Below are 26,745 nucleotides of genomic sequence, written 5' to 3' on the forward strand. Positions count from 1 at the left end.
GCAACTGAACACAGAAAAAACAATAACGGTAAGAAAATAAAGCTCCTAAACTCAGAGATTGCTCAAACGGCCAAAACTTTAAAAGCACAGCCAAAACGCACACAAGAGCCTCATGCATCAAAAGCATGAAGTACACAGTGTACCAATATACAGAAGCGAAGAAGAGTAAAATCATCTGGCAAATGGCATTTATCACTGTAAACATCACATACGACAGCTCCATATACAACCCAACTTGCGGCCATGTATTATTTTTTTAAAACTATGTAACTGGTTAACTATGCATCTGCTGTACACCTCAGCATTGAATTCACAAGACCTTAAAACGCAGTCACATACTCCAAAAAGTTTTCGCAATACAAAAAAAAAAAAAAAAAAAGTATATATATCTCAGTCCTTGATAAACACGTCTAAGCTGAGGACAAATACACCTCTCAACCTACCCCATTTTCTTTGCATATAAGAAGGAGTTATTCACTTAAGAAATTTCCAGACATACTTGGATGGTAATAGGTCAACATTTTAATCCAAGATGATCAATATAGAACAAAAGACGACAAAAATGTGGAATGTGTTATACAACAAAATCAGTTTTGCTTCTTCTTATGACCATCTGTTTGTAACACAAAAAAAAAAAAACTTTCAAATGACCAAAAAACTTCAAAGGTATAATACAAGGGTAAAAAGAGATTTAAAAGAGTCCATCTGAAAATTTTAGAGCCTTGTCAAATTCAGAATAATCTTACGCTTTCCGATAGGCCTATCATTGAGCTCAGTCACGGCAGCAAATGCTTCATCATAGTTATAGAAGCAGACCGTAGCATGTCCTGTGGCCATACCTTGTCTATTAAACTTTAGATCTATGGAATCACGAATGATGTTGTAACCATAGAAAAAGTCAAGAATTTCTGCAGTGGTAATAGCGTATGGTAGGTTTATCATGCGTATTATTGCTCCTGCTGGTCCGCCTTCAAAGGTGTGGTGAGGAGATTGACTGTAGTCAAACCGAGAGTTCTCCATGTCATACCTCCCAAAAGACTCATCTCTGGTAGCAAAATCCGTTGGGTAAGAGCCACCTTGCCTTTCTTGGGAACCTCTATACTCTCTTTGGTTGTATTCAGACATCCTATAAGACCTATCACGGTCAGGTACAGGAGGTTTCATGTAGTCCTCCCTATACCCTGGTGAACGTGGCATGTGTTTTTCAACTGAAGGATCAGCTACAGCACCAAACTCTCTCATCTGTTCTTCAGAAATACGTCTCAGAAGAACTTCTGTGCCCAAAAACCGTTGACGATTCAAGCCTTCAGCATGCATAGCTGCATCTTCAGATTGAAACCTTACTAGGGCTTCTCCCAAACCAACTCCTTTATTATCAAAAAGCAAGAAAATATCATCTTCATGCAAGCGAAATCCGCTGAAGAAATTCTGAACTTCCGTTTTATTCACATCAAAGGGAAAATTCCTTACGTATATACATCTCTTTAGATTAGAGGACTCTCTTCTTGGATAGTCATATGCGCCCTCTTGCTTTGGTGGTGTCTGCGTTTCATATGATTCTATTAACTCCAACATTGCTTTTCGAGCAATAGGCGAGATAAACACTGGTCGGCCCTTTAAGTTGCTTTTGTGTAGATTAAGACATTTCTCATATTGCCTCTCATTTTTTAACATTATAAAGCCTTCCCTTGTCCTGTTGTTATGCTTGTCAAGCAGAAATTTGATCTGGGAGTCTGCCATATCAGGTGCTCCAAAAAAAAGCCTTACATCTTCTTTCTCCACTCCATATGCTAGGTTTTTCAAATGCAAATAGAACTGTTGGTTCTGCGGTGATCTAGACCTTGTTCGTCGCCTGACCACTTTGGAGTAAGAGTCAATAACTGTTCCTCCAGACTTAAACCACTTCTCTTCAGTCGTTTTTGATATGGATATGAACCTATGACCTATATATTCATTATTAAGCTTCATACCTCCTTCAGCATCTTTTACACTTCCAAATTTCACAAAGCAATTACCATTCTTAAGACCATTTGGTCGCAAAAGAAAAATCATATCAACTACATTTAGGCCCTTAAAAAAATGCCTAATATCGTCTTCGTTTGCACCGTACGGTAGCCCACTGAGAAATAGATAAAGGTCATCACTGGAGACATTTACCTCTTTTTTGTCATACTTCTGTGTATATGGGGCACTATGCTTTGACCCGATGCTGTTCAAATCAGAATCATAATTCTTCTCACTTTTACTCTGAGTTCCTCCTTTCTTCATTATTGCTGATCGGTTCTTATCACCAGAAGGTGGCACGGCTGGATGCTTTGGGTTCTTTTTAACTTTACGGCTCATTTCTAGAGTATTCTGCATTTCAGTCTTGCTGCTAAGAAAAAGCTGAATCTTCGAGTTCTTAATGAGACCTCCGGTACGACTCATGGCTCGTCTGGCATCTTCATCCGTAGTAAATATGATGAATGCCTCACCAAGACTTCCACCAATAATATGCACGCCTCCATCAGGAATTTGCAAACCAGTAAAGAAATGGCGAATATCAACCGAACCGGCCACAACAGGAAGGCCCTGTAAACGGATCACTACAGCCATTTTTAGGATCTGAATGAATGTCACCTGGAAACAGAAGTGCACAACAGAAGTTGTAAATATTGCAAAATTAACTACATACAGAAAGATGTAACAAGCTGCAAAAAAAATAAATAAATAATAATTATAATTTAAATATCACTAAGAAAATGCAATAACCTGTCAGGGTGCTTGACTACTACCAGTGCATCTAGCTTGCCTATATATTTCCTGTTAGCAAATTCAAACAAGAGTAGTTTTATTCTTTCCTGCACAGCATGCAAATTAACACTATTTACACATCAAGGCCGGGAGCAGAGCGCAACTAGTCATGATGTTCTGTCTGAAGTCACACTCAGCAGGCATGGCATGGCAAAGAGGCTTCTATGTAACTAACTGCAAGGACAGTCTCTATGCAAGGTAGGCACTCATAATATCCATAATTCTCCGGTAGTTGTTTTATAGGGTAAGTGCCCCTGACAGATGGCATCCTTTAAAGAGTCACTGTCGTATTTATTTATTTTTTCAGAAATCCATAGTCCAGGCGATTTTAAGAAACTTTGTATTTGGGTTTATTAGCCAAATATGCAATTATCTGCATTTAAAAAGCCTTTTCCAGGTCCCCCCCCCTCCCTCCTCTTTTCCATCCACTGCAAAAAAATAAATAAATCAGGCAATTGTGACTTGTTGCATCAGACGTACCCAGTCTGTTCTGGGGAGAGGGGAGGGGGGAAGAGGGAGTTAGCCGACAGCAGATAACAGAGGATTACAGGCACAGAGCTGGGTGACAGCTGTAATCAAAGCTCAGAGAGGTCAGTGGTGACTGTCAGAGGAGATAAAGGGCGATGTATTTGTAGATTAACTCTTTGTTGCCCTGTTTTGGTCTTTTATTTAGCTCTCTTCATAGGAGAACAATGAAGACAGGGGGGAGAGCTTCAAACTGCTTTTTCATGATAAAAAAGCATTTTTCGGCTAATAAACCCAATTACAAAGTTTCTTAAAATCGCCTGTACTATTAATTTCTGCAAAAATTTTTTTTCACAACAGTGACACTTTAACCCTTTAAGGACATGGCCCATTTTCGTTTTTTACGTTTTCGGTTTTTCCTCCTTGTGTTTAAAAGGTCATAGCACTTGCATTTTTCCACCTAGAAACCCCCATGACCCCTTATTTTTTGCGTCACTAATTGTACTTTGCAATTACAGGCTGAATTTTTGCATAAAGTACACTGCGAAACCAGAAAAAAATTCAAAGTGTGGTGAAATTGAAAAAAAAAAACGCATTTCTTTTATTTGGGGGAAATGTGTTTTTACGCCATTCGCCCTGGGGTAAAACTGACTTGTTATGCATGTTCCTCAAGTCGTTACGATTAAAACGATATGTAACATGTATAACTTATATTGTATCTGATGGCCTGTAAAAAATTCAAACCGTTGTTAACCAATATACATTCCTTAAAATCGCTCCATTCCCAGGCTTATAGCGCTTTTATCCTTTGGTCTATGGGGCTGTGCGAGGTGTCATTTTTTGCGCCATGATGTGATCTTTCTATCGGTACCTTGATTGCGCATATACGACTTTTTGATCGCTTTTTATTACATTTTTTCTGGATTTGATGCGACCAAAAATGCGCAATTTTGCACTTTGGGATTTTTTTGCGCTGACGCCGTTTACCGTACGAGGTCAGGAATGTGATTAATTAATAGTTCGGGCGATTACGCACGCGGCGATACCAAACATGTTTATTTATTTATTTATTTGTTTACTTTTATTTAAAACCTGGGGAAAGGGGGGTGATTCAGACTTTTATTAGGGGAGGGGGATTTTTACTATTAACAACACTTTTTTTTTTTTTTTTACACATATACTAGAAGCCCCCCTGGGGGACTTCTAGTATATACACTTTGATCTCTCATTGAGATCTCTGCAGCATAGATATGCTGCAGAGATCCATGAGATCGGCACTCGTTTGCTTTCGGCTGCTGCAGCCGGAAGTAAACGAGTGCCGAGCCGAGGACGGCGCCATCTTGGACGCGTCCCCGGCCGGCATCAGTAACGGAGATCGCTCCTCCGGGACAAGGTCCCGGAGGAGCGATCTCCCCCACTAGACACCAGGGAAAGGTTGCCTCCGGTAATCGGAGGCAGCTGTCAACTTTGACAGCTGCCTCCGATTAGCTAATTAGCGGGCACGGCGATCGGACCGTGCCCGCTAATAGCGGCGGTCCCGGGCTACTCGCGGCACCCGGGATCGCGGCACTTCAAAGCGGGGCCGCCGCGCGGCCCCGCTTTGAAGTGCTAATGAGGACATAGGACGTACCGGTACGTCCTATGTCCTTAAGAGGTTAAACCAGGGGTGGGGAACCTTTTCCATGTCAAGGGCCAGTCGGGCATTAATAAAGTCATTTCAGGGCCACATACTGTGTGCAGCAGTTAGTAGCGTCGGTTTGCAGCACCCGGGGCAAGGCAAAGTACTGTTCCCCTAATGTCCCTTCTATTGTAGTTAACCCCCAGTAATGCCCCTTCTAGTCTCGTTATCCCCCCCAGTGATGCCTCTGGTAGCCTAGTTAACACCCCCCCCCCCCCCCCCCCCCCCCCCCCCATGTCCCTGGCAGCCCAGTTAACCCCTCCCAGTCATGTCCCTGGTAGCCTACTTAACCCCCAGTGCCTGTCCCAAATAAAAATAATAAACATTTCACTCACCTTTCCTCCCACGCTGCCCAGGTCCTCTTCTCTCCCCTCTAGCCTGTGCCGGTCTTCTCCTGCAGGCGGCGCGCGATGAAATGACGTCATTGCGCGGCCCGCACTCACAGCACCCTCCTGTGTTACAGAAACAGGAAGATGCTGTGAATGTCTGTTCCTGCCCCACCATAGCGGCGCACACATGACAGGGGAGCTGCGGGCCGCATCGGGAGGTCTCAGGGGCCAGATGTGGCCTGTGGGCCGGAGGTTCCCCACCGCTGCTTTAAAACAAACATTTAAGCTGCAAGAGTTTTCAGCAACCACACTCACCACCTTCTTACCTGTTAAAATCCGGAAGCTTTTTTTGGATTTTAACTGTAAAAAAGAAAATTAAAAAAAATAAAATAAAAGCCCCCATAAATCTCTGGCATGTTAAGAAAAAAAAATTATACACACCCACAAACAGCAAGGACTCTCAAACAACAAAATAGGGGTATGTCTACTTATGTGGTTATTGAGTGTGAGCATTTCACATACCCTTATCTTGTTGTTCGACAGTCCTTGCTGTGCAATGGAATTTGCCGTGGTGTCCTCGTCATAAACTATGTGGTTACTGCCTGTGTGAACATTTATGAAACAGACACCGCAACTTCAGTCTCAATGCGGTTCCAATTACATCAATGGCAGACAGTAAACCATGCAATAAAGTAGTGTCATGAAGCACTTCCTTTCATGCAAGGTCCAAAACCCATTGATTTCTGGCTGCAGATTAGGCTGGGGGACACACATTTCATGTATGCCAATGTACACCCACAAATGCAATGTGAACCCAATGTGAAGTTTAATTCCTGATATGGAAAACTCAATAAGTATTGCAAGGGCTTGATTGTCTCTTGACAGCTGGGCTCCCATGCTAAATATAAGGGAGAGGGGAAACCTTTGATCCTGACAATTTAATAGCTTAGATTTTGTAATCAAATTATGATTGCTAGGTGCTGATCAGTTTCCATAGTGGGTGCACCTATCTGGCTGTGCAGAGTATATTGCAGTCATAATAGTGTATGTTAATAAAAATAAAATACTTTAAGGCATTACCTAGCCTTCTGCAGATATACAGTGACTCTCCCAGAAAAGTCATATAGCTTTAAAGGGTCACTCCACAAAGCAAAGTTAGTAAAATAAGACGAGTACAATATATCCATATCTAAGAAGGCCAAATGTGCAATTTTAAAGTAACTTAGATCACTGTACAGTTCTCCCCATCAGGGATTTAATCACTTCCTGGTTTCCTCTCTGAACTGTGACCCTGCTGTTGCCATACAACTCTGCACACACTTTCCCACGATCCCCCCTTCCTTGCATGTGCAGTGAAGACCACGGAGCTTCACGGAGCACTACGTGACACTTCATTCACCCTAGCGATCCGTGATGCAAAAACCGGTCTGCATTACATGTCCAGATTTTTTGCGGCACGGATCGCGGCCCCGTATACACGTACGGACGTGTGAGCGGGGCCATTGAACAACATAAGTTATGTTCTGTCCGCAATTGCGGACAGAACAACAGATGTGGAAATTAGGCCCAAGTGGATGCCCAAAGGCAGGTAGTCAATAAAGGCAACAGGTTATCCCAACAAAGCAGGTGCATGGGGGATTATTAAAGGGGTTATCCAGCGCTACAAAAACATGGCCACTTTTCCCCCTACTGTTGTCTCCAGTTCAGGTGCTGTTTACAGTTAAGCTCAATTTACTTCCTGTTTACAGTTAAGCTCAATTTACTTCAATGGAACCGAGTTTCAAACCTCCACCCAAACTGGAGACAACAGTAGGGGGAAAGTTTGGGTGGAGGTTTGAAACTCAGTTCCATTGAAGTAAATGGAGCTTTAACTGCAAACTGCACCTGAACTGGAGACAACAGTAGGGGGAAAAGTGGCCATGTTTTTGTAGCGCTGGATAACCCCTTTAAATGGGTATTTCAGGAAAAAAAAGTAAACTTTTCCCCTTTCCTAAAGTAGGAGATCGTAGAGGGTCCAACCTCTGTACCCCCCACCAATCTCCATATGGGCGAAAAGTGGATTTTTCCTGGAACACCCCTTAAAGCAATACATTCAGAGATACTTAAACATTTGCAATGTGTCCAATTTCACATAATTAAATTCAGACCTATTACTCTTCATGGAACAACCCCTTTAAGGGTGTCTTCATACATGTCGGATCCGCAGCTAAATCCGCTGCGGATCCAGTGCCATTCATCCCTATAATAGCACATACTCGCAGCGGGATTGACATCCTGCTGTATGTAAGTTAACCCCCTGCCGCCAAGAGCATACATTACCTGCTCGGCGCCGCGGCTGCAAGTGAGGCTCCCGACTCCGGTCCCGCTCAGCCAATCAGTGCTGCCGTGCACTGATAAGCTGAGCAGGACCGATGGGAGCCTCACAGCACAGAGCAGATAATATATGCTCTTGGCGGCGGGCGGTTAACTCACATACTCAAAGCGGGATGTTAATCCTGCTGCGAGTATGTGCTCTCATTGGGATGAATGGCACTGGATCCGCAGCGGATGTAACTGCGAATTCACATCGTGAATTCCACTGCGGATCCGGTACGTGTGAAGGCACCCTAAAACTGATTGGTTGCAATCAACTTTTACTTTGCATTAAGTTTGGTTTTTCCTCAAGGTTATTTCACAAATAAATAAATAAATACATTACAGCTCTTGGTATGTGACCAAAACTAAATATCTAGGTAATTGATGTCACTGAAGGGTTAAAGGGGTTATTTCCCTCTGGCCATACCATAACTATAGCTCCCACCATGCACTGGCAGCACTTAGAAGGGTTTCCACACTAGAAGATGGCGCCACACCTGTCTTACAGGTCGGTTTTTGTAATGCAGCTCAACTTTATATAGACGTATGGGGCTCAGCTGCAAAACCTGCACTGTTCTGCATAAACGTCCCCTCACATCGCAGTTTACTGTTTTAGAACCAACACACGAGGACGCACTACAAGTCCCATCCTACACCCCAACAACCCCACCACCACAGCAGCCTCATACGCCACACCCTTGCCGACCCCCGTTATTCCTCACCTGAACCCCCAAATCCGATACCGCAGCTTGTATTTACCGACTCTCTCCCCCCCCAGTACCGAAATCTGACGAGAGCGGCAGCCCACAAACAGGGAAGCGCAAGACGCTCCAAAATGGCGGCCGTCGCTCTCTACCTCAAATCCTGTGTTATAAAGTGAGCACGCCGCCGTCTCGGGGGTCACGTGAACAGATCACATGACTTTATCCTTGGAACGCCTAGAATTTTCTGTGTTGACGCGCGGGTGACGTCACCGCGCAGCCATTAGCTCCAGTTCTACCGTCGCCGATCGGAAGGCAGACATTTTGTTGGTTGGCATCAGTAATTGAGCGATGATGGCGGCGTACTTTTGTAATAAATACTATTGCTTATATGTATGATGCGCTCTTAATTTCCCTGTAATTTATTAATAGCCGAGTTTCTTTGTACAGAAAGAGGGGATATACCGTTAATCCCATAGCTGCGCATCGTTTGGTCCTGCGCGCTTTGTGAGGCAGAGGGGAAAGTGCGTGGTTCTGCGCATGCGCGGTTATCAGCGCTGTCTGCGGCGCCATTTTTCCCTCACACATCGTTCGTCACGGTAGCAGAGGAGGACGGACACACCGGTTCTGGCCCGTTAACCCTACGGTGAGGATTATATGCTAGCTATTACCGCTGCTTTCTCTTTCGTTCTTATTCTCAGACTCCAGATGCGTCAGTTGCGCAAAGTTGCGACGCACACCGCCATTGTGTTGTGTCCTGCAGGTTATTCAGCTCGTGTAGTGACCCCTCCCACTATATACTAGGCAGGATGCCAGGCGGCCTAGTTGTGGGCACAGCAAATGCAGATTTATCTAACCCCCCCTCCCTATGGGTCTCTACTTATTGCAAAACTACAACTCCCAGCATGCTCCGGGGTTGTAGTTTTGCAGCAGCTGAAGAGCCATAGGTTGGGGATCACTGCTGTTGCTATAGTAGCCAGTCAGGTAGACTACATCAGTATCAAGGTGATGGAAGGGTAGATGGAGTTTCATCTTCTGTTTGGGATTTTTATTTTTTTTAAGGTCGTCTTCACATTGTCTATTACATTGCATCAAGGCTTGTCGTTGTTTACTTCTGTATTTGTTGGACAAAAATATTCCTTTTTTTTTTTTTTTTTTTTTATTATAACTCATTTTTCATCGATACTGTGGACACATCTGCAAAACTTCCCTGACTCCGTTGTCCTGTAAGGGTGTGTTCACACAGGGCTCATGTATGAATGTAGATTATGCCTAATAAAGATCTGCAGGTGGGAAAGACACAGATTGTGCCACCAGCTGTATGGACGCCATTATAGTGTTGCAATGTCATAGGTTTCTAGACAGTGAGACCATTGTCATTTCTTTCTGTGTTCAGACTCTGTTAAAGGGGAACTCCAGGTAGAGGTAAAAAAAAAAAAAAATGAAACTTCTGCAGAAGCATAAAGCATTATTTACCCATCTATCCCTGTTTTGAAACTACCAAAAGTCCATTTGTTTTGGGGGGAGGGGGGGTGTTCTGTTTTGTGTTTTTGCACTTCCTGGTTTATCAGTTGTACACAGTACTACAGGTTCCAGAATGCAATGCTTTCCCTCAGCTGTTCAGCACAGTCCCCACCCAAAGCTGTTGCAGAACATCTAGGCTGTGTTCACACATTGCAGTTTCATTGTGTTACTGAATTATTTGCAGTAATTTATGGTTTCATTGTGGTCCCACCCACACAGCACGGTGTATTCTCTACCTGTAACAACACACTGTATCCTCTACCTGTAATACCACACAGCGCACTGTATTCTCTACCTGTAATACCACACAGCGCACTGTATTCTCTACCTGTAACACCACACAGCGCTGTATTCTCTACCTGTAACACCACACAGCACGCTGTATTCTCTACCTGTAACACCACACAGCGCGCTGTATTCTCTACGTGTAACACCACATAGCACACTGTATTCTCTACCTGTAACACCACACAGCACGCTGTAGTCTCTACCTGTAACACCACGCTGTAGTCTCTACCTGTAACACCACACAGCACACTGTATTCTATACCTGTAACACCACACAGCACACTGTATTCTATACCTGTAACACCACACAGCCCGCTGTATTCTCTACCTGTAACACCACACAGCCCGCTGTATTCTCTACCTGTAACATCACACAGCACGCTGTATTCTCTACCTGTAACACCACACAGCACGCTGTATTCTCTACCTGTAACACCACACAGCACGCTGTATTCTCTACCTGTAACACCACACAGCACGCTGTATTCTCTACCTGTAACACCACACAGCACGCTGTATTCTCTACCTGTAACACCACACAGCACGCTGTATTCTCTACCTGTAACACCACACAGCACGCTGTATTCTCTACCTGTAACATCACACAGCACGTTGTGTTCTCTACGTGTAACACCACACAGCACGCTGCGTTCTCTACCTGTAACACCACACAGCACGCTGCATTCTCTACCTGTAACACCACACAGCACGCTGTATTCTCTACCAGTAACACCACACAGCACGCTGTATTATCTACCAGTAACACCACACAGCACGCTGTATTCTCTACCAGTAACACCACACAGCACGCTGTATTCTCTACCAGTAACACCACACAGCACGCTGCATTCTCTACCTGTAACACCACACAGCACCCTGTATACTTTACCTGTAACACCACGCAACACGCTGTATTCTCTACCTGTAACACCACACAGCACGCTGTAGTCTCTACCTGTAACACCACACAGCACCCTGTATTCTCTACCTGTAACACCACACACCACACAGCACACTGTATTCTCTACCTGTAACACCACACAGCACGCTGTATTCTCTACCTGTAACACCACACAGCACGCTGTATTCTCTACCTGTAACGCTGATATTGGAATAAAGTAAAGAACTTTTTGAATTTTTTTTCTTTTCATTTCCACGCACATATTATGATCAAGCATCTGTTATCTTTGAAGTTTAGCCCCACAATAAGGCTCTGATCCTCTCTGCCGTTTAGCATCATGTTTGTGAATATGCTGCAGTACTGCAATGACACTCCAACATGTGTGAACACAGCCCTAGTTTCACTGCACACTTCTGCACAATTAGAGAAATCAGTGCAACACCTGCTTTTGGCTTGTCAGAGATGGTGGATTACTTAGGGGATTGGGGATCCAGCCAAGCCTCCTGGGACATCACGCCCTGCACCCTGTCCCTCTCTGAGACAGAGGCATGGAAGATTTGTTTCCTAAGGAGGGAGAGCAGTGGGAGCAGGAGACAATGTGAATTTGCACAGATGCCATTATTCTTCACTTCCTGGATTTCTATCAGCTACCAGTGTGGCAGAACCGTACAGATACGTTAATACATTGTATAGACACATATATTTAAAGTGACTTTACCACCAGGCCCAGGCTGAAGCACTGGAGGCGGGCCGACCCACCCTTAGTGGGAAGAAACCCCAGCCCCTCTATGACGTGACTCCATTAGAAACAATGAAACCCTATCATAGAGGGGCGGGGGTTTCCTCCCACTAAGAATGGGTTGGCCCACCTCTAGTGCTTCACCCTGGGCCTGGTGGTACAGTCACTTTAACTTTTAATGTACTTTTAATAGAAAACAAGTTTTTCTTATCCAGAGTTCCCCATTAAACAAAGAGCACAATGTAAAATGTCTGTCACTTTGTGTAATGGAGAGAACATTTTGGCTCAGATTAAATTTCTTTAAAATTGTGCTGTGTGGTTGTGGTTAAAGAGGTTGTCCACAGGATAGATCACTAGCATAAGAGCATTTAGGGCGTTGCTCTGAGCCAGAGAGCATCGCCGCGGCCTGCCCAGTCCGCCCCCTCCCTTTCCGCCCACTATGCATATTCCTAACTGCATAGTGGGCACTATACAGGACGGCTGTGCAGGGGAGCAGGTCCGTCGGAGCCGGGCTGCTTTCCGCGCATGCGTGAACCACCCAGGCCCCCGCCAATCCTCCCGGAGGTCCCTCAGGACGTAAGTATAAGATAAACTTTATACTTATGTCCCGAGGGACCTCCGGGAGGATCGGCGACGGCCCGGGGGGGTTCACGCATGCGCGGAAAGAGGCCGTCGGAGCCCTGCGCAGCCGTCCTGTATAGAGCCCACTAGGCAGTTATAGATATGCATAGGGGGCGGGCAACGGCGATTCTCTCTGACCCAGAACAACGCCCTAAATGCTCTTATGCTAGTAATTTTTATAAGAGCGTTTAGGGATTTTTATCAACAATGTGGGGTGAGGGATGCAACTAATGGCTATGTATTAAGGTCCTATGCTACTGCGGCATATCAGCAGGTTCTCTGTAAAGAACTTGCTGATAGTGCCGCTTTAAGTAATATAAAGATATTACAAACTTAGAAACGTGGTAAAATATTCACATTATGAGTAGAGATGAGCGAACCTCGAGCATGCTCGAGTCCATCCGAACCCGATCGTTCGGCATTTGATAAGCGGTGGCTGATGAACTTGGATAAAGCTCTAAGATTGTCTGGAAAACATGGATATAGTCATTGGCTGTATCCATGTTTTCCACTTAGCCTTAGAGCTTTATCCAAGTTCAGCAGCCACCGCTAATCAAATGCCGTACGATCAGGTTCGGATGGACTCGAGCATGCTCCAGGTTCACTCATCTCTAGTTATGAGGTATAACAAGTGTTCCTGAGATCATTTCAGGTATAACATAAAAAGAAACATGTCCCAATTTTAAAGGGAACCTGTTACCCCCCGTGCCGGGGTGACAGGCTCCCGACACCCCGCTACAGCCCCCTATACTCACCGAGTCCCGCTTCTGGATCCGGTCGGGTCACGGAGACCTCAGCCGCTGCAGCCCAGCGCACGCGCTGACAGTTGAGTCCAACGCTCATAGAGAATGACGGAGAGTCCAGCGCAGCGGCTGAGATCACCGTGACCCGACCGGATCCAGAAGCGGGACCCGGTGGGATCAGGTGAGTATAGGGGGCTGTAGCGGGGGGTCGGGAGCCTGTCAGGTTCCCTTTAAGACTAGAAACAGAAAGAGAAGTTTAACTAGTTATCCGGCAAAGTCCATAGTTGACCACTTGCGTCAATTCTACTCAATCCAATGTGGAAAGATGAAGTGGTTCCATCACTAGAAGCGACGGAAAAGTCTTAGAACGGCTTAAAGTCAACATATGAAAGAATTGTGCTGTGGATAAAATCAGAGCAAAAGAAATTGTAGGTCACAAAGAGTCATATAGTTATAGACCAGGAATGGGGAACCTTCGGCCCTCCAGCTGCTGCAAAACTACAATTCCCATTATGCCTGGACAGCCGAAGTTTTAGCTTTGGCTGTCCAGGCATGATGGGGATTGTAGTTTTGCAACAGCTGGAGGGCCGAAGGTTCCCCATTCCTGTTATAGACAGTAGGCTCTTTTTATTCCTATGGATTCCCCCCACAATCTCTTACTTGTCCCCTTATCCTGTGGTAGTTTTGCCTGGACAACCTCTTCAATATTTCATTAGGCCCATCAGGTTAGGACCTAAAAACAACATAGGAGGGTCTCCCATTGAAGACCACCTCAGTGCTTCTTGGTCTTTTGTCTCAGTTCAAATGTAGGAGCGAACGTGCAATAAACTTCATCCTTTTTATGGTACGTGGCTCTATATGCAGCCAGGTGATAGATCAGGTATCTGGACTTAAAAAAAAAATAAATATTACTGAGGACCCGGTCATGAACCAGCATGAAACTAGAAAGAAAAATCATGGGTTAGTGCCGCTATTAGGAAGATTTACATAGTCAAATCTCTGACCCTGCTCCTCCAAGCGTCATTGATGTCCCTCGTCACTGTGCATCACTGTCGGTCTTCTGTACATTTCACACGTGGACTATTGCCTGGTACTCTAGGTATGTACACAGCGCTGTACTTTATTGCTGCACAGTGCAGGCTCTAGGACTAGAAAGCAATGGCACATGCAGCTGCTTGAGATGTGCAGTGGCTGAGGAGATGTCAGTCTAGCATGGGGGAGTGAGTATACAAACTGGACTGTCAGACTCTTCCTGAGAGAGGTACTACCCCTTTGACTCTTCCTTGGTTGTTGACTTATAGCATGCACCATTTTATGAGTTGACTTCATAAATATTGCTGCAACTGTGGTACGCTATGCAAGCATTGTCAGGTAATGTATTGCAGCAAAGTGGTGGTTTAGACACATATATAAATGTATATACTTAAAGAAGAATTCCACCCACCCCCCTAAAAAATTTAAACTATTCACACATTGAGGAACCACTAGTGGCTTCCCTTCTGTCCAGTTTACACCCAGTCTGGCTGCTGTCCGTGCCCCCTACACCCTGATATCTTTTAGATGATTCCCACTTCTGTTTCCTCTTTGAATCCTTGTCAGTGCCTACAGCTCCCAGCATGCCTCACTGCACTGTCCCCCTCCCTCCCACCTCAGTCACCGCCCACTCTGCCCTCTCCCTAGATGGGATTACCATGTATCACACACACTATGTGAATATGTTTTCAACAATCATTTTACTACTCAAACGCATTTTTGCATAGCACTGGATACATAGTACAAGTACTATCATGGATCAACAGCAGGGCATGATGGGTGTTGTAGTGATGCAAACTGTAGAGCCATTACTTGTAGTTTTGCAAATATGCATAACTACAGCCACCATCATATCCTGGTTATAAGGCATGATGATGATTCCACAACTAGCAATACTACAACTCTAGCGTCTTAGTCTGCTTATAGTTTATGAAAGTTGTAAGTATGCAATTTGTGGAAAGAAATACTACTACCATCATCATGTCGTGCAATCAGCATATGATGGGGGTTGCAGTTTTGCAATTTGTACATTAACACCTTAATGGGTAAATAATGTATAATGACACGTTGATGGGGGAACAGTATATAATGATACGCTGATGGGAGAAGCGTATAATGACACACTGATGGGGGAACAGTATATAATTACACGCTGATGGGGGAACAGTATATAATGATACGCTGATGGGAGAAGCGTATAATGACACGCTGATGGGGGAACAGTATATAATTACACGCTGATGGGGGAACAGTATATAATGATACGCTGATGGGAGAAGCGTATAATGACACACTGATGGGGGAACAGTATATAATTACACGCTGATGGGGGAACAGTATATAATTACACGCTGATGGGGGAACAGTATATAATGACACACTGATGGGGGAACAGTATATAATGACACACTGATGGGGGAACAGTATATAATGACACGCTGATGGGGGAACAGTATATAATGACACGCTGATGGGGGAACAGTATATAATGACACGCTGATGGGGGAACAGTATATAATGACACGCTGATGGGGGAACAGTATATAATGACACGCTGATGGGGGAACAGTATATAATGACATGGGTATAAGGGGGGGCAGCAGCTGGGGGGGATCTGGGCAGAGGGGGGGGGGGGCATAAACTGTATCTCCAACCTCCCCTCTGTCCACCTCCCCCCTGCCAGCGGCTGACCCGCTCCACATACCCGGGACTGAGAAGTAGGGGGTAAATCAACTGTATCTCCTCTCCCCCCTCCCACTCAGCATCGGTACCGCTTGCGGTCCTCCCAGCTGCTCGCAGAGGGAGATCCCCGGTCTCTGAAGGAGGAGACCGCAGGATCGTGTGATAGCGTCCCTGCGGATGCTGGAGATGAATAGCGGGATCAAGGGGCGCAGTGCAGACTTCCGATCCCCGCTATTCAACTCCAGCATCTGCAGGGACGCCATCACACGATCCTGCAGTCTCCTCCTCCAACGAAATTACAAATGTAAACTTGTATTTTCTGTTTTGTACAATATAACACCTCTGTGATTAATTTTTTTCCCCCTCTTTATTTTTGCAGGTAGTAACATTATCATTATAGCCAGCACATACGGAAGATAATACAGGTATGGGATTTTGGTTTGTTACTACTTATCCACAAAGCATAAAAATTGCAGCAGTGAAGAATTGTTAAAGATGGGGTTACAGGTTACAGATGAGCGCAAGTCAAACATGCTCGAGTCCGATTCACCATTTGAATACCAGTGGCGTAAGAAGTTGGATGCAGCCATAGAGAGCCTATGGCTGTATCTGTTATCCCAGACTCCTTAGGGCTGCATCCAACTACTTCAGCCACCAGTATTCAAATGCCAAATGATCAGACTTGTGCATGCTCTAGTTGCTCTCATCTGTAGCTGTGGTGCTTGTATAAGCTTCCTCTGTGATTTATTGTTGCTGGTCCTTGGATCACTGTAGTATTAGTACCAAAAAGGTACTGCTGCATTGACCCATTCATACCATGGTAAAACACTCGCTGATCTAATATAAATGACCTAACTATTTCAAAATGTAAAATCAGTTGTTTATCATTTGTAAGTATTCACCCCCTTATTGCCAGAATATTACAGGCATTATACACTTTTTCCCCCTGTCCGCAGGTTTAATTGCTTTTGACCTAAAAATGTCGCTGGTCATCCGGCTGCAGGGTCTTCCTGCTGTAGCGAATTCTGTTGACATTCGGCAGTTCTTTGCTGGATTGAATATCCCCAGGGGAGGTGTGTATATCACAGGTGGAAAATACGGTGAGGCCTTTATTGTATTTTCATCATATGAAGAATCTCGGCATGCAGTAAGCCTGTCGGGCCGTATTCTTAAGGATTCATACATTCGCTTAACATATAGCAGTGAAGAGGAAATGAGACATGCATTGGAGGTATACCAGTTAGGTCTGAAGCCAGCAGTGAGTACTTCTTCATACAACCCAGCGGTTTATCGAAGTCCTGACAGAAACCCTTCATCTTCGTTTTCATATATATATGTACATGGGATGCCAATTAAAGTCACAAAGGTGGAGATAAGAGAGTTTTTTGCGGGACTCCTTGTGGAAGATGTATTGTTTATGAAATTTGGTACTGGAATAAGGAATGGAAATGCCATTGTCAAGTTTGGAAGAAGTACCGATGCCACTGAAGGGCTGAAACTGCACAGTTTTCCCATTTGCGGCTCTCCAGTGACTCTCAAGCTTTCTAATGAGGTTGAATGGATCAAAAATGGTGGAGAACATTCTGCTCCGAAATCAAGGTCTCCTCCACGTTATTCTAGTCGTGAAAGACGAAGGACCAGAACTAGGTCCCGATCTAGATCTCCAATACACAGAAGACCTAGGCGCAGGTCACCTTTCATTCGAAATTACTTTGTACATATTATTAATATAAGCTACAGAGCTGACAAAAAAGATATTAAGAAGTTCTTCTTTGATCTTGATATGAAAGACTCTCAGATTACGTTCCTAGTTGACAAAGAGGGTACAAGGACAAGAGAAGGTTTTGCCATGTTCACAACAGAAAAGGATTATAGAAGAGCACTCAGCTTGGACAGGGCAACCTTCATGGACCACACTATAACAATAATACCCATCTCCAAAAGGGATATGGATGAATTGGTTAATCGTATGAAAACCAAAATCTGCAAGGTTCACAAGTCTCCTAGTCGATCTGAAAGAGAACGAAGATACTTATATCTGCGCAATTTTCCGTGTGACGTTACGAAAGCTGATATCCAGAAATTTTTCATCAAGAAAACTGTAAAAGAAGAAAACATTGTTCTATTACAGGACAGTAAAGGAGTCGGGCTTGGAGAAGCACTGGTAAAATTTGCAGATGAAAGGGAGGCATATAAAGCAGATAACAATCACAGGAGAAAACATCTGGGAATTAAAATCCTTGTAAGTCGCATTAATGAGCACCAGAATAAGTCTTTACAGGAGGCTAACAATCTGGCACAAATCGTGGTTACCGAAGCCGATGACGTGATGGATTTTACTTCAGATTCATTACCACCTCTGGCTCCTAGTGGGAAGACACCACCAGTGCCTCCACCAGTCAACGGAGAGCCGCCAGCATCGGAGTCCAGTCAGGTAGGGAAACAATCGGATTCTGAAACAGTGCCGCCTTCAGATAAAGAATCGAAAGCTGTGGTAGAATCAAATACTGTGGTAGAATCAAATACTGTGGTAGAATCGGAAGCCATGATAGAACCAGATACTGTGGTGGAATCGGAAACCGTGGAACAGTCTGATTCTGTACAGGAAACCTCTGTGATTCAGGCCGATCCAGACAATACAGAGAAAGTTCCAGAAGATGCAAGTGTTTGTGTTGTGGAAACACCCAGTGAGAAAAAGTTATCAGCAAAAAGCGATGTAACCTTACTGTTTATTAGGAACTTGCCCACTTCTGTCACCGCAGCTGAGATTTTAGACTTTTTCCATGATTTCAAATTGAGCTCTGTGGATCTGAAAAATATCGAAAGAGGCGTAGCCACTGTGCGCATTCCAACCTTTGCCGAAGCCGTGTCTGCCATAGAGAAACTGAACAAGAAGGAAGTGGGCCAAAAGCAGGTGTTCGTCAGCTTAATCTGAGTCCCCTTGGTAAGTGTTTGCCTTTTGTAATTTCCTTTTTTTCTATGGGGGTTGTTTTCTGTTGTTCCAGTGTTGCCAATATTGGATATTGCTGTGTTTAGGAATGTCCAATTCGGTTATACAGAATAATAATAATAATTCTTATATTTGTATAGCACCAACTGATTCCACAGCATTATACATAGTTTGTCAATTTTGGTCCCTGTGCCCATTAGGGCTGACAATCTATATTTGCCTATGTTTTGGGTTTGGGAAGAAATCGGAGTACTTGGAGGAAATTCATGCAAACACGGAGAGAACGTACAAACCTTTTGCTGATATATGCCGATTAGTAAAATTGGCAAGGAGGTATTTTTCCACAGCTTAGTATAGATAAGAATGAGAACAAACATTATTAAACCAGCTATATATCTGTTCCTGTAGATCGTTTCTCACATTATTTCAAACTTTTGTGTAAGGATCAGAATAGCTTTGATTTTCACTTATAAAGGGTAAGACGCCAGAAAAATTTTCATTGCCTTACATTCGAGGGATCGGTACTTTCAAGCTCATGGGTCCAGATCTGTCTGTCTGTCAAAAATCAAAGTCAAGCAGATCGCAACCAATCACAGCCCATTCTGATAAACTAAAACTGAGCTGTAATTGGTTGCTTTCTGTATGAGACAAATACATGTCTGCTTTTTGTCTCAGACATTTTGATAATTCTGGGCCATGGGCTATGAGCATCACTGCATTGTCTTTACGTAATGGAAGATTGTTTGTCAATAGTTGGTCTTTGTGTGAATAATATGGTGCCTAGCTAGAACAGAAAATTGTTACTGAAATAGATAATGGGCTTTCTAATAAGTTTTGTCTTCTTAACTCTGCCTCTTTATGTTGGTGTGAGTTATTTAAGAGGTATAAAGCACAGGTGTCAAACATGCGGCCCTTTTAGGAGAAACCTTGGGGGGCAGCTGACATAACCTCATACAGAGGAAAGCAGATATGAGGATAGAGAATAGAAAGTAGGCAGAATAGAGTTCATACAGCACACAAGGACTATAGAGATTTTCATTCTCTATGGAGCTGCTGGAAAGAGCCTAATACAGCACCTGGCTCTTTCCAGTGGCTCCATAGAGAATGAACAGAGCTGTGGTTAACATGCCGTACCCGCGGCTGTAGGCAGAACGAGGGAGCCAAGGGCTGATCTGGAGATCGCCGTGGGGCACAGAGGTCAGACCCCTTCGATCTCCTACTTATCCGCGATATCCTGTGGATAGGGGACAAGTTAGTTTTAAATGGAAAACCCCAGATCCTGTACGTGTGAACGCACCCTCAAACATCCAGAACATGCCTTTTCTGTTCCAGATTTGCCCCATATTTCACCTGTTGCAGTGGTTTGCATTATTGTGGCCTTGTTGGGTATGGATATGGAGCATCTTGCTGTCTGGATAACTAGTTTATAGATTCTTACAATGTCTCAGTTGACTTGATTTTTTTTCTCTCATCTGCACCCCTGGAGAGGTCCACCTCCAACCTCAAAATCTAACCACCTCCAGGCTGCTAGCTGAGGGCTTAGTGTACTTTTATACTCTTATATCTATATTTTGTGTATACATGTCTGTGAAATGTTTTTTTTTTTTACAAACAATACATTTCTATTAAGTTTCTAATCAAAGATAAATGTTGCTGTAATGATAACCTCTTTTAATACATCTCACGTTTGTAAGCAAGGACGTGAGCTGCTCTCCTGAGTCTCTTTGTAGAGGGAAAGCAGCAATGTGATTGATACCCTTGGGCACTCCTTAAAGGCGTTATCCAGGATTTGAAAAACAGCTGCTTTCTTCCAAAACAGCACCACCCCCTGTTCCCAGGTTGTGTACGGTTTTACGGCTTAAGTCCATTCACTTCAACGGAACTGAGCTGCAATACCACACAAGAGTGCAGCTGTTTCTATAAGACAGCGCCAGTGTATCTTTAATACTGGATAACCCCTTTAATTTTTTAACTTGCTTTTGTTTTAAATACAGGGTAGGGTGTGGGTAGGAGGGGGGAGGGTTAAGTTAAAAGAGAGAAAACAAAAAATGGAAATTGTCCCTCTATGAGGCCACATCATCTTCTATGGAGACCTGGGGAGGAGGGATTGATGAGGACTTTCGGGGATGAAGAACATAATCTGTTGGTGCATTTAACACAGTGGCTTGGTGCTGTGGAGGACAAAATTCTGCAAAAAAAAAAAGGTTTCTCTAAGACTCTGTTATCTGTGCAGTGTAAGTATGTTTCCAGGGCTCGTACAACCAATGCATCCAATAATAAATGGACAATTTACCCCTTTTTGTTTCGCTTTCTATTTTAATTATTTAAAGGGGTTGTCCAGGTTTAGAAAAACATGCATGCTTTCCTCCAGAAACAGTGTGTCTCTTGTCCTCCATTTGGGTGTGGGTTTTGCAGCTCACTGCTATTGAAGTGGATTGAGCTGGACAGGGGGACTCTGTTTTTGCATTAAAAAAAAAGTAGCTGTGCTTTTTAAAATCCTGGATAATCTCTTTAAAGGGATGCAAAATATATAAGCCCTTGTGAAATGAAATGTACATGGTAATGTTAGCCTTAATATAATTGAGTGGGAAGGGCCACCTTTACAGCCAACGTTTATATTGTTCCTGTGCACCGAACATGAAATATAAAGCAACATTGCTAATTATCCCAATTATGAACTTTTTTTTTCTTTCTGCATCTCCTATGGAGACCTGTTTGTCTCTGTGGTAACAGACTACTAACACATGTCTGCTTTCAAAAAGAGCACAGTACTGCATTCTAGCACCATTTGCTTCATTGGAGCATCACTGCAATACCAGACGCAACCTATAAACAGGTGTAGTATTGTTTTTTCATGAGTACAGCCATGTTTTACTAGTCCTGAGCAACCCCTTGAAGGGTCAGTTCACTCGGAGTAATCGCAGGCGGAATTCCGGGCCCCCAATTCCTCCGTGTGAACTGACCCTAACGCCTTGGTGGCATCTGCCAAACATGTATGGTGGATGCATGCTCGGAGACTAAACAAGATCCAAAGAAGGACTACAAAAATGGTAGAGCATGTGAGGGATAAAACATTTCAGGAAAGACTTAGTGTCACTGTTTCACAAAACCTTTGACATGTCATAGAGACTTGTCAAAGTTTTGATCACTACGGATCTGAGTGTTCAGACCTGTACCGATCGCTAAGCGTAGCCCTCGCCCGGCTCTGTGTCACATGATCAAACAGACTTTTAATGGATAATAAAATATCCTTTTCCTAAAAAAAATTCTAATTCTCCTCCATTTTCCATTATTCAATTAAAAAAATAAAAATAAGCACATTTTCTATTGCATATGGAAATAATATTTATTATTAAATATTACTTTATTGGTCCAGTGTGGTGACTGAAAAAAAAATTGCAGATTTTGGATTACAGTTCTTCTTCTTTTTTTCCCTCTTTGTTTTGTTTTTTTTTGGGCTGGGGGGATTAAATATAAAGGTAGAACAATGTTAAGCATAATAATAAAAAAAAGTTTTAAGTATTAAAATAAAATTGACAGCTTGTTCCAAAGTCCTGTATTCTACGGACGGGGAAGCCCTCAGTGGACTCTTTCCCCGCCCAGGACCATGTATCAAGATGATGTCAGGAGTGGGGAAGGTGTTTGAATAATTGCGGCACTGTGATGAATCAGCCGCGCGGCTTTCCCGTCCGTAGCTTCCATAGACTATTGGATGTGGGAATAAGCCCTAAAAATCCTATATAAGTTGCATCACTCATTGTAGTGACCCAGAGAATAAAGAGAGCTTGTCACTTGTCATAGAGTGCACTGCATAAAAAACAAAGCCCCAAAATTGCTTCTTTTTTATTTCACCCACAAAATTAAAAAAAATTTTAGTACATTTTATAAGAAAAACAAAGGTTATTACAAAGCACAATTGGCCATGCAAAAAAAAAAAAAAAAAAACAAGCCGTTACCCAGATTTGTGGGTGGGGGGAAAAAATAACACAAAAATGATTAAAGGGGTTGGCCACTTTATAGTAAAATAGTTCAGTGTACAGTATTAGTACCTGTAGTCACAGCACTAACTGACAGCAGCTCCCTGTGTACCTCACAGAGCTAAAATCAGACTCCCCTCTTCCAGGCTGTACTGTCCTGCTCTGTGGTGAGGCTGTCCATTAGATGGCTGACACGGAGGAGAATGTGACCATGCCCCGTCCCCAAGCGTCCCCCATGGGCATATACAGGCTCAGTGGTGGACACTGGGGGGCGGGGCTTCGTTACATGTTCTTCCATGTCAGCCATCTTGTGGACGGACTAACCACAGAGCAGAGCAGCACAGCCTGGAGGAGGGGAGTCTGGTTTTATCTCTGAGGTACACAGGGAGCTGCTGTCAGTATATATGGTGAGTACACTTAATAATAATAATGTACACTAAACTATTTTACCATAAAGTGGCCAGCCCCTCTAAGGATGTTTTAATGGAGATGTGGACCAAAAACATTGTGATAACAATGTTGCATTGACTTCAGGTGCATTGAATCAGTAACATGTAAGTGGTTGCAAAGGTGGACCTTCATTGTAAATATATTTTTACACTCCCTAAATATTAGTAATTGTGAAAGTCAGCAGCAATCATCACTGGAGCCGGGTGAATTGACTGTCGGGGCCCCCAGGAAGCGTTAAGAAAAGTTTGGCGCCGGATAATCCCTTTAGAGTGTCCCTCCAATTTTAAACAAAGAATAAGGGCCCTATTACACCAGCAGATTTTCTGACAGATTTTTTCGGGCCAAAACCAGGAATGGACTATAAACAGAGAACAGGTAACAATGGAAAGACTGAGATTCCTCGTCTTTTCAAATCCATTCCTGGCTTTGGCTTACAAAAATCTGTCATAATCTGTTGGTGTAATAGGGCCCTAATTCTGCTGCAGGAGTGTGCGCTATAATCATTTTTCACATTCAGTTTTGCTGATGGCTGCTTATAACTAAGCATTAAGGGTATGTTCACACTGAGTAATTCAGGTGGAATCACGACTATCTCAGTGTGTCATAGCCCGTCTATGGGAGAGCGCGTGCTCCTCCGCTGCCGCAGCACGCGTTCTCCCACAGATGGCCTATGACACACTGAGACAGGCCCGAAGAGACCTCCAGTCTGGGAACAAATGCTGCACAATAACATTACTTTCTGCAGTGCAGAAAAGAAGGGGGATCTAGGAGACAGAGCAGAATGTTCTGTCTCTAAAACAGGTACTTTTGCAAATTTTTCAAATAGAAATCAACAGGAGTTTTGATCGCAAGCAGTTTTACAGTATACTCTTTATTTTATTTTTTTCAAGGTTTAAAGAGACACTGTCACCCCCTTTTTGCATTCAGACTTCTCTACACAGGTGTAAAGGGTAAATTTAGCAGTTTTCATACCTTATTTTATATCATACGTCATGGGGCTTGTTCAAGTAAAAAGTGATCTTTTATCAACTGCAGATTGTGCTCACCTATGTGCCTATGACGGCATGTGGGGGTTTGGCCAACAGTGGCGCTGTGGGCGGGGCTAAGTGGCACTGTTGCTGTGAAGTCCTGCCTACTTAGCATAATCTGCAGTTTCTAAAAGGTCACTTTTTACTTGCACCATGATGTAAGATATAAAATAAGGTATGAAAACTGTTAAATTTGGCCATATGAATAATGTTGATTTAAACATAGAAAACTTAAAAAAATGAGTATGTTGCAGAACTTCTTGCGATCACAACCCCTGTTGATTTCTTTAAAAAATAAAATAAAAATTTCATGACAGATACGCTTCAGTTCTTAGTTATGAGCAGCTGCCACACAGACCATGGCCAGTCCATTCAGCTATTTAGAGAAATCCCTATAGTGCACCTACCTTTGTTTGCCATTGAAGATACACTTTAAAGTTGATTCTATTTTGGAACGATTGTGACAAAGCGCCCCCATTCCTCCATCTTCTCCTGCCATTAGGTCTTGTAAGTATCAGCGATGAGTCTGTGGCTGGTTTATAGCCTTGGCAGCTGGCAGCCTTGGCATCTTCTAAAAAACCCACCACAAACTAGTGAAACTACAAAAAATTATTAGTGTATATCAAGTGAAAAATGAGGCACTCCTCATTGTCACTTTCAAAAAGCACAGTCACTATTCCTGACTGCCAACCAAAAACTTCTGGTTTATTGGCTCTCTCACAGGACATCAGACATAAGGAAAACCTTTCACGGATGGGGTCCGGACCTGACTTATGATGCAGTACCAGCAGATGTGGCAGATCCAGGATGGGAAGAAATGAGACGTGATGGTGAACATGGGATCATATCGAGGAAATCGATGCTGCCATTCAACTTGCAGCTTTTTCGTTTTTCTTTTCTTCGGGGGGGGGGGGGGGGGGGGGAGTTGACATTTTCTTTAAAATAAAACCTAAACCTGTATTAAAAATGTTTATTGTGCATATGAAATTTACTTGTAAGGTAGCGAAAATGGAGGGCTGATTCATGATATTTTATGTCTTATGGGGATACTAGGGGCTCACGTACATGGTAATTATAAAGCTGTACAGAGACGTAGTATGATACACACAGAAGTCTGGGGCGATCAAGATCTATATGTATTATTTGCTATGTCCAAGAGCTGCTGGATTCATACATTGCATGTGAATCACAAGAGTGTTAGTGAATGAGGTTTGAAAAATTTCCCAACAAATTGTAGGCATGCTGTGTTGCATTTCAGTAAATGAAAGCAGTGTCCTAACTTCTACACCAGAATCTAAATTTCATTGTTGATTTTAGGCTGGTTTCACAGCATAATTTAAACACCATGTGGGAGATTTATGAAAGGGTGTAAATATACACCTGGTGTAAACTGCCCACAGCAACCAATCACAGCTCAGCTTTTAGGTCTGGTAAAATATAAGAGGAGCTGTGGGCAGTTTACACCAGGTGTATATTTACACTCTTTCATAAATTTCCCCCTATGTGAGAAGATTCCCTTCTAGAAGTATGTTCCCCTAGAAACATTGCTTCAAAGAGGGAATACTTCTAATACGATGCCATACATTGACCCATTTTGTACCCACCCCAGCCATGCACACAGGCCATAACCATGTTTGGAGCAGATCACTTCACCACCTCTAGGAACATGCAGAATGAAAATTCTCAGATTACATTGCTGGAGCATAGATTAAGGCCTATAGTGTCTGAATTCACTGTGATAGTTGGGATCTGATATTGCTTGCAAGCAGTAACTCTACACTATTTGGAAAAGAAGCCGTATAACCCAAGACTGAAAATTTCCCTACACAAAGTAAGTTGTACCAACTCTGGGTGACATATGGTGACATAACTGAGGGGTGATTCCGAGTGAACTTTGCCCTGCGTGGGATGGATTCCGAGTGAACTTTGCCCTGTGTGGGATGGACTATCCTGGACTCCGCAGACACTGGTCCTGGTTGCAAGCTATTCACCTATGAAGAATGTTGGAACAGAGGACAGGTAAGTGTTACATATGGGAAATTCAACCTGATACTGACATGGCCTTTTCCTTTCCCCGGTGAGGACATATGGGGATGCCTTTGTTGCTGTGGACCTTAGGTAAGTGTAAATCTTTGTTTATTAACAAATGTTTATTATAAGTATTTATTGCCTTTTTTTTTTTTTTTTTTTACAGCTGCAGTAAAAAAATACTTTGAGTAACTTGTTCTTAACTTTTGTACCTAATATTCATCAGTAGAGATTACTAGAAAAATGTTAATGTGCACCATTGACACTAAAAATTAGTGGGTTGCTTCTCGTGAGACAAGCTGTAGTGATTTTTTTTTATTTTTTACCTTTATATCTTTAGCCTAACTATAATACACTGCAGCACTTCTGTGTATTATTATCAGTGTAAACTAAAATGCATCCTTGCTACAGATGAGCGTAACAACAGTAAGTTTGGTTTTGCTGAACACTCTGGGTGGCT

General features: G+C 43.3%; 2 protein-coding genes across 5 annotated transcripts; one reads left to right on the top strand and one right to left on the bottom strand.

Moving 5' to 3' along the window:
* Nucleotides 1–508: 508 nt before the first annotated feature.
* Nucleotides 509–8,518, bottom strand: LOC138784368 (RNA-binding protein 12B-A-like). 4 transcript variants are annotated; one of them, XM_069959902.1, is made up of 4 exons: nucleotides 8,477–8,518; nucleotides 5,592–5,625; nucleotides 5,272–5,388; nucleotides 509–2,619 (listed from the first exon to the last, which is right to left on the bottom strand). In XM_069959902.1, the coding sequence occupies exons 3-4, from the start codon at nucleotides 5,359–5,361 to the stop codon at nucleotides 715–717; spliced, it is 1,995 nt and encodes a 664-aa protein (XP_069816003.1). In that variant the 5' UTR covers nucleotides 5,362–5,388; nucleotides 5,592–5,625; nucleotides 8,477–8,518; the 3' UTR covers nucleotides 509–714. The 4 variants fall into 4 exon arrangements, with proteins under 4 accessions (XP_069816003.1, XP_069816005.1, XP_069816004.1 ...); XM_069959904.1 differs by lacking the exon at nucleotides 5,272–5,388; XM_069959903.1 differs by lacking the exon at nucleotides 5,272–5,388 and having other exon boundaries at nucleotides 8,343–8,488.
* A 293-nt stretch (nucleotides 8,519–8,811) lies between these two features.
* LOC138783114 (RNA-binding protein 12B-like) lies at nucleotides 8,812–25,157 on the top strand. Its single transcript, XM_069957388.1, has 4 exons — nucleotides 8,812–8,967; nucleotides 16,232–16,277; nucleotides 16,809–18,796; nucleotides 24,981–25,157. Exon 3 carries the CDS (start codon nucleotides 16,832–16,834, stop codon nucleotides 18,785–18,787), a length of 1,956 nt encoding a protein of 651 aa, XP_069813489.1. The 5' UTR covers nucleotides 8,812–8,967; nucleotides 16,232–16,277; nucleotides 16,809–16,831; the 3' UTR covers nucleotides 18,788–18,796; nucleotides 24,981–25,157.
* The last annotated feature ends 1,588 nt before the right edge of the window (nucleotides 25,158–26,745 follow it).

Source organism: Dendropsophus ebraccatus, chromosome 2 (assembly GCF_027789765.1).
Source record: "Dendropsophus ebraccatus isolate aDenEbr1 chromosome 2, aDenEbr1.pat, whole genome shotgun sequence".
NCBI classification, from domain to species: Eukaryota; Metazoa; Chordata; class Amphibia; order Anura; family Hylidae; genus Dendropsophus; species Dendropsophus ebraccatus.